General features: G+C 41.9%; 1 protein-coding gene across 5 annotated transcripts in view; it reads right to left on the minus strand.

Moving 5' to 3' along the window:
- Nucleotides 1-3,837: 3,837 nt before the first annotated feature.
- The window catches only part of CDK5RAP2 (CDK5 regulatory subunit associated protein 2), a 176,797-nt gene continuing 164,922 nt past the window's right edge, over nucleotides 3,838-15,712 (minus strand). For all 5 annotated transcript variants that reach the window (XM_089772988.1, XM_089772987.1, XM_006129080.5 and 2 more), the window contains 3 exons: nucleotides 13,888-14,026; nucleotides 6,092-6,138; nucleotides 3,838-4,507 (listed from right to left, as the gene is read on the minus strand). In XM_089772988.1, coding sequence (XP_089629114.1) covers nucleotides 4,448-4,507; nucleotides 6,092-6,138; nucleotides 13,888-14,026 — 246 coding nt within the window. In that variant the 3' untranslated portion in view covers nucleotides 3,838-4,447. The remainder of the gene's footprint in view (nucleotides 4,508-6,091; nucleotides 6,139-13,887; nucleotides 14,027-15,712) is intronic.

Genomic DNA, 15,712 nt, shown 5'->3' on the forward strand with positions numbered 1-15,712 from the left:
GGTTAACAAAGAGCTGTATAATGACAATTTACACAACTGAAAATATACAACTTGATATTTTTGATAATTGACACGATTAATAATAGTGTAAATGAAACTCACAGACTTTATTTAATGGGACTTCTGCTGCTACATCTTTTTGCACATTTCTTTGAAGTTACATCACAACTGGTCAAATTCAGCTTCATGCACAGTCAGGCTGTCTTCTGTCAATCTTATGGCAGGGGGCTGGGGATGTTGAGGTGCAGGAGTCTGGGTTGGGATGTATGATGGACTCAAAGTACAAGGCTGGTGTGCATGGGGGTGCAGGAGTGTTATGGCAGAGGACTAGGGATGTGGGGGCGCAGGAGTCTGCGGATGTGCATGAATTTGGGTATGAGGGATTCAGGACAGGGGGTTTAGGTGTATGATGGGCTCAGGGTTGGCGTGGGGTGGGGTGCAGAGATATTATGATGCTGTGTCCAGATGGGGGATGGGCCCCAATTGGAGGCTTGTTGGCCAAGCTTCATTTTTAAATAAAGTAAAATATGATATCCAACACAAAAGGTTTTAACATTGTCTTTATTTATGGCAAGGGTGGAGAATCTTTTTCGGGTCAGGGGCCACTGACCAACAGAAAAATCAGTTGGGGACCACCCAAAAGAGAAGCAAAAATCCCCCATAACCCCCCCTCACAGATATGGCCCCCAACTGAAACACCTCATTCCTCTCATGCTCCAGCACCATGGTGGGGAGAGGATAGGTAAGACTGAGGTTCAAGGCCACAGGCCAGATTTACTCTTCTGGGGTTCCAGGGTTAGTGAATTTTGTGGGCTCCCCTAGGCTCTAGGGTGGGGTCAAAATGAGGGGGTTAAGTGTGTGGGACAGAGCTGCCAGTGAGACAGGGATGGGGGTGCCGGATCTGGGCGGGAGGTGGGGGTGTGGGAGGGAATGAGGGTGCAGAAGCAGACAGAGTAGGGGGCAGGAGCAGCCTGGGGAAAGGCTGTCTTGCCAGGGGAGAGGGGCAAGGAGCAGGCTTGGGGAAGGGTGTCTGGCCACAGAGCAGGAATGGGCTGAAAGTAGGCTGTGCAACCAGGGGTCAGGGCGTCTGGCCAGGGAGTAAGGCACAGGAGTGGGCTGGAGGCAGGCTATTGGCCAGGAGGCAGGATGTCTGGACGGGGGAAGAGGGCAGGCAGGCTGTTTGGCTAGGGAGCAGAGTGTCTGGCCAAGGGGGAGGGAGCAGAAATGGGATGGGGACAGGCTGTCTGGCAGGTGAGTGAGGGGGTAGGAGTGAGGGGTGTGGGCATGAGGGGTGGGAAGGCACTTGTTTTCACATTGAGTTGCAGGCACCATGTAACATGGCCTCTCGCTGCTCCCATTCAGCGGAAGCCCCCAGGAAGTTTGTCCCAGGGGAAGGAAAATTGCAGCGTGCACAAAGCCATTTTTGGTTTCATGTTGCTTGTTTCCCGTACACCGGGGGAAGGAAAAGGGCAGCTTGCACAGAGCCATTTTTGGCTTTGCTTGTTCTCCACATGCCAGATCTGGTGGGGAGGCTCAGAGCTTTCTCTCCCCCTGACCGCAGGAAGCTGGTGCTGGTGTTCCAATTTTGCAAGAGGCTGTAAGGCTGTAGTACCAGTGCTGGTTCCCTACTGAGGGAGGAACGGGGAAGGGCTGAGTTGGGGCTTCAGAAGAGCCATAGCTGGCTCCCTAGTGAGCCATATTTGATTTGCAAGCCATAGGTTGCCTACCCCTGCTCTGACACCAGAGTCACATTTCCAATGGGGAGTGTTTGAAAGCCAGATCTGTATGGTGGGGAGACTGGAAAAGAAAAAAACTGTGTTTTGCCAGTGATAAATGCTGGAGGAAGCCATGCCATTGAAATGAAGAAGGCCAAAATTTCATCCTTTGTATCTACTTTTATTACTGCCAATAATCTCCTTTAATTATAGTCCATTTAGGGCTACGATAAATTATTTTTCCACTTAATTTTGTGCCTTTGACATCACTGTACCTAGCCAGCTAGGCTGTTGTGTCTGAACATTCAACATGAAGGAGAAAATGAAACACCATAACCCTAAGGCAAGAGAGTGCATTGAGCCTTTGGGGTCAGGCTCAAAAGTAGGCCCGTTATAAGCATCGCCAGAGACATTAATACCTTTATAACAGAATCTTTTAAATTAAGACTTGTTTTTTTTAGGGTTTGTATCAGAAAATTCTCAAACTGTCTAGGTGCCCAAGTCCCATTAGTTGACTCTGCAGAAGCCTCTCTCCTTGCTAAGCCACTTCTCAAATGCAAATAGGATTGGGATCCAGTATGTCAATAGGAAAACATGTTCTGACTGCAGAGATGCTTAAGCATGACCCATGGAAAGCAAATTTACAAAGACTGACTTGTGCCCCAGCAACAAGGTCTACACTGAAGATATCAGTGATGCTGAAAATCAGGGTCTGTTGATGCAAAAACACTTGGTACCACAAAGGGAACTGACCTCACTTTGCTTCTTAGAAGAAGCCACAATGGCAACTGAGTGCTCAGTAATTGGGGAAAGAGGAATGGAGAGGTAGACTAGGTCTGATTCTGCCTGCCATATTGATGGGGTGCAATCAATCCTGTTGCTGCTGTTGTCAGTACCTGACCCAATGGATGCTCCATGGCCAGTATAGGAGGTACAGCACCCAACTGATATGTGTAGTAATGGTGAGATGACCCAGTTACATCCCACATTAACAAGGAATCACAGTACTGCTCAGAACTCCTCTTAGGAGACAGAGGAGACTCCCTCCAAGTTCTGGAATGGCTTCTGTTTTGCGAGACACTTTCCTTGAAGGACCAGAGGAAGGAGAATGATCCCTCGTTCCCTTAGGGAAAATATCAGACCTTGTACCTGGACCAACATCTCAGTTTGGCTCCAAAAGGCTGTCTGGTACAGAACAAACTGCAGAGATCCTTGGGGCCAAAGCATGTCTCATGGCCTGCTCAAGGCACAAAAGTCTCCTGCCACCTGTGTTCTTTGAGCAATTTACAGATGGAGCCCCGTTCCTTAATATGCTCCTCCAGCAGGTCCAATAAACACTGGGTGAGGGGGACAAGGAGGAAGACACTTTTGGGGACAGCAATCCCATATGATGGAGAGCATTTAAATAAACATTTAAAATTACAAGTCTATCCCACCAGACTAAACCATACTTGACACTACCTAAGGATACTACTATCATAAACTAAAGCTACTATCTAATACAATTATAACATTTTGTAATGGAAAAACACAAGATACAAAGCACCACAGAGGGCTCGGATTCAAATAGCAGGAATGAAGAAGGAATACAGAGGAGAGCTGGGGCAGCGCTGTCCAGGAGAGGCGCTGCTGTGCCGGAGGGCATGAGTGCTGCCCCTACAGCCAGTGCCAAGCAAAATCATGCATCTGATGAAGTGGGTCTTTGCCCACGAAAGCTTATGCTCCAACACTTCAGTTAGTCTATAAGGTGCCACAGGATTCCTTGCCACTTTTGCAGATTCAGTCTAACACGGCTACCCCTCTGATACTTAAGCAAAATCCCGTGACTTTGATCTACAAGGCACCCACATGTTTTCCACTCAGATAGCCACTTGAAGAAGTATACTTTTTAAGTGGGTTGTGTTACCATAATGCAGAGGGAGTTGGAATTTAATGAAGATCTCTGTCAAACTCCTTTTCTGAGTGATCACTGAACAACAGAGGGGCAGAAATGCATCCATATTTCTTCAGAGAAAACAAATGAACCAGCCAAACAACTGAAGACTTTGGCTACAGGTGGTCTATGTTTAGACAGTGCTCAGAAATCTCTGGAGTGTCAAACAAAATAATTAACATGAACAGGTTTAACAAATGCCAGATTTTAATTCACATTTTCAGACCTACCATCAGATTCTAATTGCTACTGTAGAAGTTAGCTACACATCAGGTAGCTCTCAGCAAAATCCTTCATGCACATATTGACAATGCTTTAAAATACTGAAAGCTTCCCACAGTCCTAAAATCCAATGATGCAACACAGACCTAAAGAAAAACTATTAACGTACTGCAAGTATCCATTGTAAAAGAAGTTGAAAGTGGATAATTGCTTTGACTAAGTCTTTTAGGCACTAGGAAATATTGTACCACAAGAAGAAACAGAATGAATCTATCTAAAAAAAAAAAAAATACAGCATAGCAAAAAAGTAGAAAATTTAAGATGAACCCATGTGAAACACTTTCTGCTCTTCTTTTCAATCCCTCCAGTACCGGTTTATATAATAAATATTCAAAATTAGTCATTTGTCAATATAAAATGCTAAATAAGTTATTTCACAAGAGTTTTGTCAAAGGTTATCAACTATTCAAGTGTCAAAGACCCCTTTAACCCAAGCAATATTAAGGCTTAAACTGTAAAGACGCCTACACACAACGATCACATGAAGGAACAGGCTTTATTAGTGGAACTTTCTCCTTCACAGAATCCTTTTCTTGTTGGTATGTGAAGCTGCTTTTTGATTTTCACTTGGCTGAACCTGGTATGAAAAGCACTTATTAATAAATGTCATAAAATCGAGAAAAGCTCTCAAATACACATATCTTATACACTAGGGTCCTGATCCTGCAAAAGGACCATTTGCAAGCACAGGCTTTTACTTTTGCATGAAGACTGGCTGAACATATGATTCCTTGTAGCAATAAGGATCCTTTTGCATGATTAGGTTCTCACCCAGGCAAGGTTGAGATAATTGTGTAGTATCAAAATTAAGAAAAAGCTTTGAGAAATCATTGATGAGGAGGCTAATGGAGGAATGATTCATAAAAGACAAGAGTTGTAAAAGGATTTAGGGGAGTTGGTGGAGAAAGTGGGAACTGGTTACAAGCCAGGGTGTCATTAAAGGGCAGCGTGAATGGAAAGGGTAGGACAGACAGGAAAGTTAGTATGCTATGGTCTCGAGGGTGTGAAGTCTAAGGGTATGTCTAGACTACAGGCTTTTGTCGACAGACGTTCTGTCGACAAAGAGCGTCTAGACTACATCCAGTTCTGTCGACAAAGCAAGACTCTTTGTCGACATGACAGTGTAGACGCAAAGGACAGTGTAGATGCAATAATGCCTTCTGTCGACAGAACTCTTTTTATATGGCTCTTTTTTGATTTTGAGATCAGGTAAGATCTCCTGGTTAAGCCAAAATAGTCTCTTTCCATACTTTCTATCTTTCCTACGCAGTGGAATCGCTTGCTTTTGGGCCCTTAATAATGTCCCTTTGAAAAACTGCCAATTGTCTTCAGCTGTTTTTCCTCTTAGTCTTGCTTCCCATGGGATCTTCCCTACCTGCTCTCTGAGTTTACTAAAATCTGCCTTCCTGAGATTCACTGTCTCTGTTTTACTGTTCTCCCTGTTACCATTCATTAGAATTATGAACTGTAGGATTTCATGGTCATTTTCACTCAAGCAGCCTTCCATTTTCAAATTTTCAACCAGTTCCTCTCTATTTTTAAAATCAAATCTAGAACAGAGTCTTCCCTAGTAGCACTCTCAACCTTCTGAAATAAGAAATGGTCTCCAGTGCAGTCCAAGAATTTATGAAGGAGCAGATGAGGTGGAAAAAGATAGGAGTGCTAAACTACAGAAGGCATAAGCAAGGAGATAGGGTTAAGCCAGTAATCCAGCAAATACAAATTAAAAGTAGGATTGGAAGAAATTGAAATGATGTTTTTTATAATTTTGAGAGATAATATTACTTATTTTAAGCATTTTAATTTTTTTATCAATTTAATTTGTTGGAAATAATTGAGGGGTCATCAATAATTTATTGACAGTAGATATTGAGACTCGAAACATTGAAGATTTATAACTATAAAACGTAAAGACAAATTGACATGTGCTGGCAAAATCTAATCTAAGACTAATTATAATGTGCAACTTAAATATTAAAGAACATTTATTAAATGAATGTAAACAATCCCTCATGTTTATGTCAGGCTAGTGGGAAATGAAAACAAAATAACTGATAGTAATGCTGCAAAATATACTACTAATATGGTCATTTATATTAAATGTATTTACTCTAGCATGTTACATACTATGGGGCACTTAATGTAAACAGATTTTACTTACTTCTAGGTTTCCTCTCGCCTTCTTTAAAACATCATGGGTTAAAGCCACTGCAAAGAGAATGTACAGATTAGATACATTCCTTTCTCAAAGTTTATTAGTAAATAAAAACACATCAAAACCCACAAATTGGGCAAATGAGCCACCACCATATATATAAATAATATATATATAATCAAGGCTAATAATACACCCTGGCCACTTCAAGCTAGGTATCAAAACTTAAGAGAACTGAAATCCCTTGATGCTATGAACAGTTGTAAAAACACTTAGTACGCTTACAATGACTCTGGGATGTGGGTATCATCTCATAAGCAACTACTGAGCAGCTAAATGACTTGCCCAAAACCTGAGGGGCAGTCAGAGGCAGTGTCATAAACAGACCCTATGTTTATGGGGTGAACTGAACACAGGCCTATTTCCTGCCTGTGCTCAGTTCACCAACTATTCTGTCTGTCACATATACAGAACAAAAGGGTGAGTACTTTAAAAATATTCCTCCCATAACAAGGACTAACATGTGTATTACAGCACTGTATTTAAAAGTTATGATTTTGCCTCATAGATGTGCATAGCCCTCTCCAATACTGAAAAAATGGATTCCCTGCCCCGAGATGTTTGTGTTGTAAGGGCTCAGGTAGCCCCTTGGAAATCGAAGTGTATAGAAAGGTAAGATGGAGCATGACATAATTACAATCCATTCTTCGGGACTATGAAGGAAGATATTGGGGAAGAGGACAGATGGCAAAATATATACATCAACTCTTCCAGCATGAAGGAACTGGCAGTTCAAGGACATGACAGCTTATATACCCTCTGGAGAAATAATGCAAGAGTGACTTGTTCTGAAGGGTTCCAAGTTTTTGTTTATCAATCAAGCTAGTTAGCCTCCAAAGGAGGAAAAGACCTAAGAAAAGGGAGAGGGCTGTTTCTATTAAAAACTGATCTTTGAAATGCCAGGTTAAAAATGAGATTCTCTAAACTCACAGCTCCACAACTGTTCAAATATATGGTTCAAGTAGCAATTTAATATTCCAGTCTAAAAAAAATAACAATAAATAACTTAGGCATAATAAAGATTTTTTCATTATAATAATAAGAACACACCAACTCCAAGGTTATAGCTGACAGGCAATAATTATAGCCCTGGCAGATTACAGCAATTTGGCTCTGCATTGTTACATGTTCAGATGAGGTTTGTAAGCAGAATTCTTTCATCATAAGAATATGTAAGAGAGAAACTATGCCTCTAAATATATGTAGAGATACTCAAGTTAACAGTACCAGAGGACCTGAAGGCACTTGAAAGGGACTTGAAGAGTTCTAGGGGCACTAGCCAGCTAGCAGGAATTTGTTTTGTGGAAAATGAGATGCAAGGGAACGTCACCCACTTTGATGCCTATGATTTCTTGCTAAGTAAAACAGGAACTGTAAGCATGAAGATGCAGTTTAGCAGCGTCCCATGATTCATGTATCTTCCTTTATGCATGGTCAGGAGTTTGTGGAGAGCTGTAATTTAGAAACATTTCTGAAATTGCTCTAAAAGCCAATGGTAAGTTGACATCCGTAATTCCCATAATCAATGAAACGTACAGAAAATTGTATCAAGGTCTCTGGGTATGTCTACACTACCCTCCTAGTTCGAACTAGGAGGGTAATGTAGGCATACCGCACTTGCAAATGAAGCCCGGGATTTGAATTTCCCGGGCTTCATTTGCATAAGCGGGGAGCCGCCATTTTTAAAACCCCGCTTGTTCGAACCCCGTGCAGCGCGGCTACACGGGGCACGAACTAGGTAGTTCGAACTAGGAAGCCTTCCTAGTTCGAACTACCTAGTTCGTGCCCCGTATAGCCGCGCTGCACGGGGTTCGAACAAGCGGGGTTTTAAAAATGGCGGCTCCCCGCTTATGCAAATGAAGCCCGGGAAATTCAAATCCCGGGCTTCATTTGCAAGTGCGGTATGCCTACATTACCCTGCTAGTTCGAACTAGGAGGGTAGTGTAGACATACCCTCTCTGAGTAACATAGTGATTTCCACTCATAAAGAACACTGTTAGTAAATTCATTTTACCTGACAAAACTAGGTTTTTTTTCAAATAAAAATATTAAATTCCATACATGGATAGAATTTAGAGTATATGAAACTAATAGTGAAGCTGCTACTAGCCAGGTAGCATTTTGTATCAGGATATTTTAGAATATGATGGCTTCATTTTATCAGGATCTAGTTCACAATGGGGTGTGAACTGTTTGAATGTGGTTTTTTGGTGGTTGTTTTTTGGGGAGGGGGAGTGAAGAGAGTGGGATTAGCCCTAAATATGCACAGTTTTACATCCTCAGAACTAGCAGAGATCTACACAGCATGTAAGTTCTCAGAACACAGGAACTGTCATCCTGGAAAAGACAGACTGCATCCCTAGGTCATTTTTTAAGCAGACAAAATAAAATAACTCTAGAATTATTTTTTAAAAGAATAAATTGAGTTATTTGACTTCCAAAAATTGAACAAAACAGAAATTTGGATGAACTAAAACCAATTGTAATGTCATTTGTTACAATAGTCTTTTGAAAAAGACTAGTGTAAACACAAGACATGTAGTGAACAGGCAGCAGCTAACAGGGTAGTCTGCCTGGGAAACATCTGAGAGGAGCTCAGGTAAGTGTGGCTTTTGGGGGGGGATGTGTTGTGAGCTGGTGGGGTGAGTATCCAAGTGTTTGTCTATCTGTGAGTATTTGTTTGACTGTGTGTTTGACGGTTTGAAAAGAGTGGCACTTTGAAAAGTGTGACTTGGGAGTGCTTTATTCCAGGAGGGCCTTCAGAGAAGCTTCTAGATCAAGGCACTAGTTCCCATGGGGGACTTTAATCACCCTGACATCTGCTGGGAGACCAACACAGCAGTACACAGACAATCCAGGAAGTTTTTGGAGAATGTAGGGGATAACTTCCTGGTACATGCTATCATGTGCTATTATATGCTATCATGTGCCGAAAGTGTCCGTCTGCTATGTACATTGGACAAACATCTCAGACACTTCGCCAAAGGATTAATGCCCACAAAACAGATATCAGACAAGATCACAAAGAGAAAACAGTTTCTTGCCACTTTAACCAGAAAGGACACTCTCTAAATGACTTAGCCACCTGCATTCTGCTACAAAGACCTTTTACATCTGCACTTGAAAGGGAATCCTCTGAACTGTCATTCATGTTAAAATTCGACACTTACCAACAGGGACTTAACAAGTCTTTGAACTTTCTCACCCATTACCAAGACAGTTTCCCCAATTATCACCTGTAATACCATTAACTCACAAACATCCCACTCTCCCTACCTTTAATATCAGCAATTCACAGACACTTACCTTCCTTCCTCCCCCTTCCCACCCCCCCGCATCCCCCTTCTGTTCTGCAATGTGATTTGTCCTTTTCATATTTGTTCATTTTTTTAAATTCTATCCTTTGGTATATATGGTTGTGACTACTTTCTTCCACTATTTGATCTGAGGAAGTGGGTCTGGCCCACGAAAGCTCATCATCTAATAAACCATCTTGTTAGTCTTTAAAGTGCTATATTGTCCTGCATTTTGCTTCAACTACCCCAGACTAACACGGCTACATTTCTATCACTATTCCTGGTACAGGCACTGAAGGAACCAACCAGGGGACATGTGCAGCTTGACTTGCTCCTCACAAACAGGAAAGAACTAGTAGGGGAAGCAGATGTCGGTTGCAACCAAAGGAAGAAAGGAGAGCATCAAAATGCACACCCTGGACTTCAGAAAAGCAGACTTTGACTCCCTCAGAGAACTGATGGGCAGGATTCTCTAGGATGCTAACATGAAGGGGAAAGGAGTCCAGGAGAGCTGGCAATATTTTAAAGAAGACTTATTGAAGGCACAGGAACAAACCATCCTGATGTGCAGTAAGAAAAGCAAATATGGTAGGCAACCAGATTTGGCTTACCGGAGAAATCCTTGGTGAATTTAAAGACAAAAAGAAATCTTATGAGTAGAAGAAACTTGGACAGATCACTAGGGAGGAGTATAAATATATTGCTTGAGAATGCAGGGGGTAATCAGGAAAGTGAAAGAACAATGGAATTGCAGCTAGCAAGGGATGAAAAGGGTAACAAGAAAGGTTTCTACAGGTATGTTAGCAATAAGAGGGTTATCAGAGAGGGTGTGGGGCCCTTATGGATGAGGGAGGTAACATAGTGACAGATGATGTGAGAAAAACTGAAGCACTCAATGCTTTTTTTCCTGTCTTCACAGACAAGGTCAGCTCCCAGACTACTGTACTAGGCAACGCAGCATGGGAAGGAGGTGGGCAGCCATCGGTTAAGAAAAAACAGGTTAAGAACTATTTAGAAAAGCTAAACACACACACAAATCCATGGGTTCAGATTTAATGCATCTGAGGGTACTGAGGGAGTTGGCAAATGTCATTGCAGAGCCTTTGGCCATTATCTCTGAAAACTAGTGTTGATCGGGAGGGATCCCGGATGATTGGAAAAAGGCAAATGTAGTGCCCATCTTTAAGAAAGGGAAGAAAGACAATCCACGGAACTATAGATCGGTCAGCCTTACCTCAGTCCCTGGAAAAATCATGGAAGGGATCCTTAAGGAAACCATTTTGAAGCACTTGGAAGAGTGGAAAGTGATCAGGAATAGTCAACATGGATTCACCAAGGGCACATCATGCCTGACCAATATGATTAGATTTTATGACGAGGGAACTGGTTCTGTGGACATGGGGAATTCAGTGGATGTGATATAACTTGACTTTAGCAAAGCTTTTGATATGGTCTCCTACAATATTCTTGCCAGCAAGTTAAGGAAGTATGGACTGGATAAATGGACTGTAAGATGGATAGAAAGCTGGCTAGATTGTCGGGCTCAATGTGTAGTGATCAACGGTTCGATGTCTGGTTGGTGGTCAGTTTCAAGTGGAGTGCCCCAAGGATTGATTCTAGGGCCAGTTTTATTCCACATCTTCATTAATGACCTAGATGAGAGGATATATTACACCCTCAGCAAATTTGTGGATGACACTAATCTAGAGAGGGAGGTAGATACATTGGATGGCAGGGATAGGATCCAGAGTAAGCTAGACAGATTAGAGGACTGGGCCAAAAGAAATCTGATGAGGTTCAACAAGGTCAAATTCTGCACTTGGGACGGAAGAATCCCAAGCACTGTTACAGGCTGGGGACCGAATGGCTAGGTAGCAGTTCAGCAGAAAAGGACCTGGGGATTACAGTGAATGAAAAACTGGATATGAGTCAACAGTGTGCCCTTGTAGCCAAGAAGGCTAACGGCACATTAGAGTGCATTAGGAGGAGCATTGCCTGCAGACCTAGAGAAGTAATTATTCCCCTATATTTGGCACTAGTGAGGCCACATCTGGAATATTGTGTCCAATTCTGGGCCCCCCATTACAGAAAGGTGGTAGATGCATTGGAGAGGGTCCAACGGAGGGCAATCAAAATGATTAGGTGGCTGGAGCACTTGACCTACGAGACGAGGCTGAGGGATTTGGGCTTATTTAGTCTGCAGAAGAGAAGAGTGGGGGGGGATTTGATAGCAGCCTTTAACTTCCTGAAGGAAGGTTCCAAAGAGGATGGAGAGAGGCTGTTCTCAGTAGTGATGGATGGCAGAACAAGGAGCAATGGTCTCAAGTTACAGTGGGGGAGTTCTAGGTTGGATATTAGGGAAAACTATTTCACTAGGAGGGTGGTGAAATACTGAAATGGGTTATGTAGGGAGGGGATGGAATCTCTGTCCCTAGAGGTTTTTAAGTCTTGACTTGACAAAGCCCTGGCTGGGATGATTTAGTTGGGGTTGGTTTCTGCTTTGGGCAGGAGCCTGGACTCTGACTTCCTGAGATCTCTTCCAGCCCTAAGATTCTAACTTATAAATACTGAGCTACAGGATAAAAGTTTGCGGTTCATTTCAATGATTTGAGTAGCACATGGCATTTGTGAAAGGTCATTTTGTACAGTTAGGTGATACTATTTAACATTTTAAATTCTAGCTTAATTACTCAAAAGAGAAGCTCTTACATTTGAAAAAATCAGAGCTGCAGCAGTCTGGGATCCATTGCAAGCTGGGACTGCTCAGTCCTGGCTTGTGCTGTCCTCTAGAGCTAACCCTCTTACTGACTAATTGAATAGTGAATGGAAATTCCATCGACTACTTAACATCCCTATGCTGATCTATCATCTCAGTTTAGTTCCTTTTAGAAAAATGGCTTGGATGAAAACTGCAATCTTGGCACAAGATGGGCTCCACACCAATCAGATCATTGGTGGGTAACATCTAAACCTATTTGCTTTAATTTTTGCACTAAAAGTATCCAGTGAAATTGTTGTAAAGGTAAATTTTTTGTACACTTTTTAGCTTTATCAAATGCATTAGTGTATGCATGTGGGAACTACAATTTCCTTAAGCCAAAAGTCTGCTTCTCAGCTTCCTTCTCTACTACCTGATTGTTAATCAATGAGAGGTCAAAAGAGACTCATTTAGTAAGTTGCGGAGAGTGGGGCTTAAAGAACAAGTGGCAGGATGTAGGAGCCACCCTACTGTCCAAGAAGAGACACAAGTAGGACTGCCAGCTTCCCTTGAAACCTTGTTACTGCCAATTAATTGAGGTGCGGGACAGAGCTGGTGGGGAAATAGCAGGCACAAAACAAACTAAATACTGAAGACTGTAAGCCAGTGTCACCATAGGTCAGAATTAACAGTGGTGAAGTGGAGGTTAGTTTGGATGGTAGATGGTGCACATGAGTTAAAGGGTGTGCTTGATATAAGTGTTTAGTTGTGTTGTAGTGAATCAGCCATACCCACACATTTCCTGGTTTTGAATGTTTGACTTGGTGGCTGTACTTGTGTAATATTGAAGGATCCTGACTATTGTGATTTTGTCTTGGGACTAGACTGTGTTTAGTCTTTGATACAACTATAAAATATGCAGTTATGACAATTTTTCAGAAGCTACCTTATAAGAAATATGAATGAAATCACCCACTGTTAACTGTCTGGCCACGGCCATTAAGAATGAAATTTAATTTTACAGCCCATTCTAGTTTTTCCTATCAGAACTGCCATGTTTAGTAGTAAGGACTACATTCTCATGCTAATGGGTCCTCTTTCTTTGCTTGCAATCCTCCAATACAGTCCAGAAAGTTGACTTATCTTCCCATGATGCTCCACATGGGCAATTCTGTTGCTCTGGCACCTTTCTTTGACCAACAACTATATTCCCAATTACTGTGACAGTTTGCAAGATGTAAACACGCCAGAAAACTTGGTAATTCTAGATTTACTAAGACTGGGGGGTTGGCTCATTATTTGGAGAGGGAAATGACGACAGAAATAGGGAAAAACATTGCTTTTCCTTTATAGACAATTCTCACAAGATAGGAAACTGGTACATTAAATGAAATAACAGGGTTTTTTTTTGACAATGAGGCTTATACAACAATGGGTTATGGATGAAATTTCACTCCATTACAATAGGCCTGCACAAATCCCTACACAACACTTAAGTTAGCTCCATGTACCATATCCACAGTGTGCTGGCCTGCCTTATGCACTGGGATAAATTTCCTCCTTATTGAACAAAGCACCAAGCTTTATATAGCATATCCTTTGGATTCCCAGGAAATATTTAACACTAGCTATTAAACAGCACTTCAATACCAGAAGTTTCACACTAAAAACAGTTTTTGTTCATTTCATTTCCTCTACATAAATAAAATAGAAGAAACTGAGGAATTAATCATAGACCATTCACTGACATTGATCAATGATGACTTTCTCCATGTTTTCCTTCAGCTGGTTTGTAGAGTGCAAGCGTTTAACAGTACTATGTAGCTTCTTCTCCTGCTCAGACAATTTCTTATGGAGTCTAAGTATTTCTGCTTTCATTCCTTCATCCTAAATTGAAAGAAGAAAATAATGACTTCAGAATTCATATATAAACTACAGTGCATAGTTAACTGCTAAACAATTTAGTGCAAGAGCCTTGAAACTTCTTCATAGATGGAATTCCCACTGGAGTGTCTCATGGCCACTTCCCCTTTCAATCTCAACTGTACATGGGGCTGAGGAAGTAAGCAAAGTCTCCTCCACCTGCTGGGGCACACAGTGCCTAAAGGGAACTGCCAGCTGTAAAAAAACAACTGGCAGTACTATTTAGGTGCCATGTGCCCCCGCCAGGGTGGAGGTAGGGAGCAAAGACTTCATGTGCTCCCTCACCTCCAGGCCAATCAGTCTGGAGACAGGGGAGCATGCAAAGTATCCTCCCCCCGCCAGGGGTGGGCTGCACTTAAAGGGAACCTTTTTACCCAAGGACCTGCCCCTTTGGGGGAGGCCCGTGACCACTTCCAAAATTCATTAAGTGGCCCCCCTTCACAAATTATTGCCCACCCCTGATTTAAATGCACCATAACAGGGACAGGAACAGTTTGATTGCAAGATTAGTTTATAATCTGTCCTATTTAAAGGCTTTATTTCCATCATCTAGGTGTGATTATCATCCTTTGTGACAGTGCTTCTAAACAGAACGCCAAGCTGTAGCACACTGAATGTGGCTAAACAGTTGCCAGTATCATTGATCCATACCCTTGCACAAGTTCCAGTTCTAAGTGCCAGTATTGCTTGTATTGTGTGTCACTTGTTGAACTTTGTATTGTGTCTCTTGGAATTCTCATCCAGTATTTAGCTCCTGGGTGGCACTAATCACTCAAAGCTTCAGGATGACATGAGGTGTTAGATATTCAGTGTATTTTAGGATCAAACATTAAGGGCCAAACTTTCCAAAAGAGCTCATCTCCCATCTAGGCACCAAAGTAAGTAGACAGATTTCCAAATAAACTTGGTAAGCCGGGTTAGAAGCTCTCTTGAAAATTGGGCTTCCGTCTAGGTGCCCACAGAGAAGCTGAGCTTGCTTGAACATACAAACATACAGATTTTGGGTAGGCCTTGATACTTATCATGGTTTGAATGTGCATGGAAATGAAGCTTTATCTGTATCTGGTGTATTTTGAGACACATTGGTGTATAGGTATAGTATAAACAAACCTGCATACATACATGTAAGTTCAGACAAGTATGCACATATGTTGCAGTACAGGCTCCTCTATCTATCGGAACATTTAAGTGTGCATGGTACTAGTTGAATGACATACTCCTTCAAGGCTTTTTGACAGCGTCACTAACTATAGGATCTCAACTCAGTGAGAGCAGCTTAGTTTTGTTTATATATTTTTGAAAGATAGTCTAACACACACAGAGTTTGATTTTTAGCTTGGAACAGTACACACACACACACACACACACACACACACACACACACACACACACACACACACACACTTTGATTTTTAGCTTGGAACAGTTAATTGTTGAGTGGTGATATTGTAACAGCACAGGTAATTCACTCCTCATTCTGTTTACATTAGCTCATTTTCATAGTGTAATCCTTTTCAGTTAAAAAGTTTATAAAAGTTGCTTTGGTATTCTGTGGGACTTTAAAATTTGTTCCTGTTATACAGATCAGATGTCACAGTGATGAAAGTGACACTCAGCCCTATTTATCTCAGACTGAGTTTGGAGTGGCCT

Source organism: Pelodiscus sinensis, chromosome 23 (assembly GCF_052426305.1).
Source record: "Pelodiscus sinensis isolate ZL-2025 chromosome 23, ASM5242630v1, whole genome shotgun sequence".
NCBI classification, from domain to species: Eukaryota; Metazoa; Chordata; order Testudines; family Trionychidae; genus Pelodiscus; species Pelodiscus sinensis.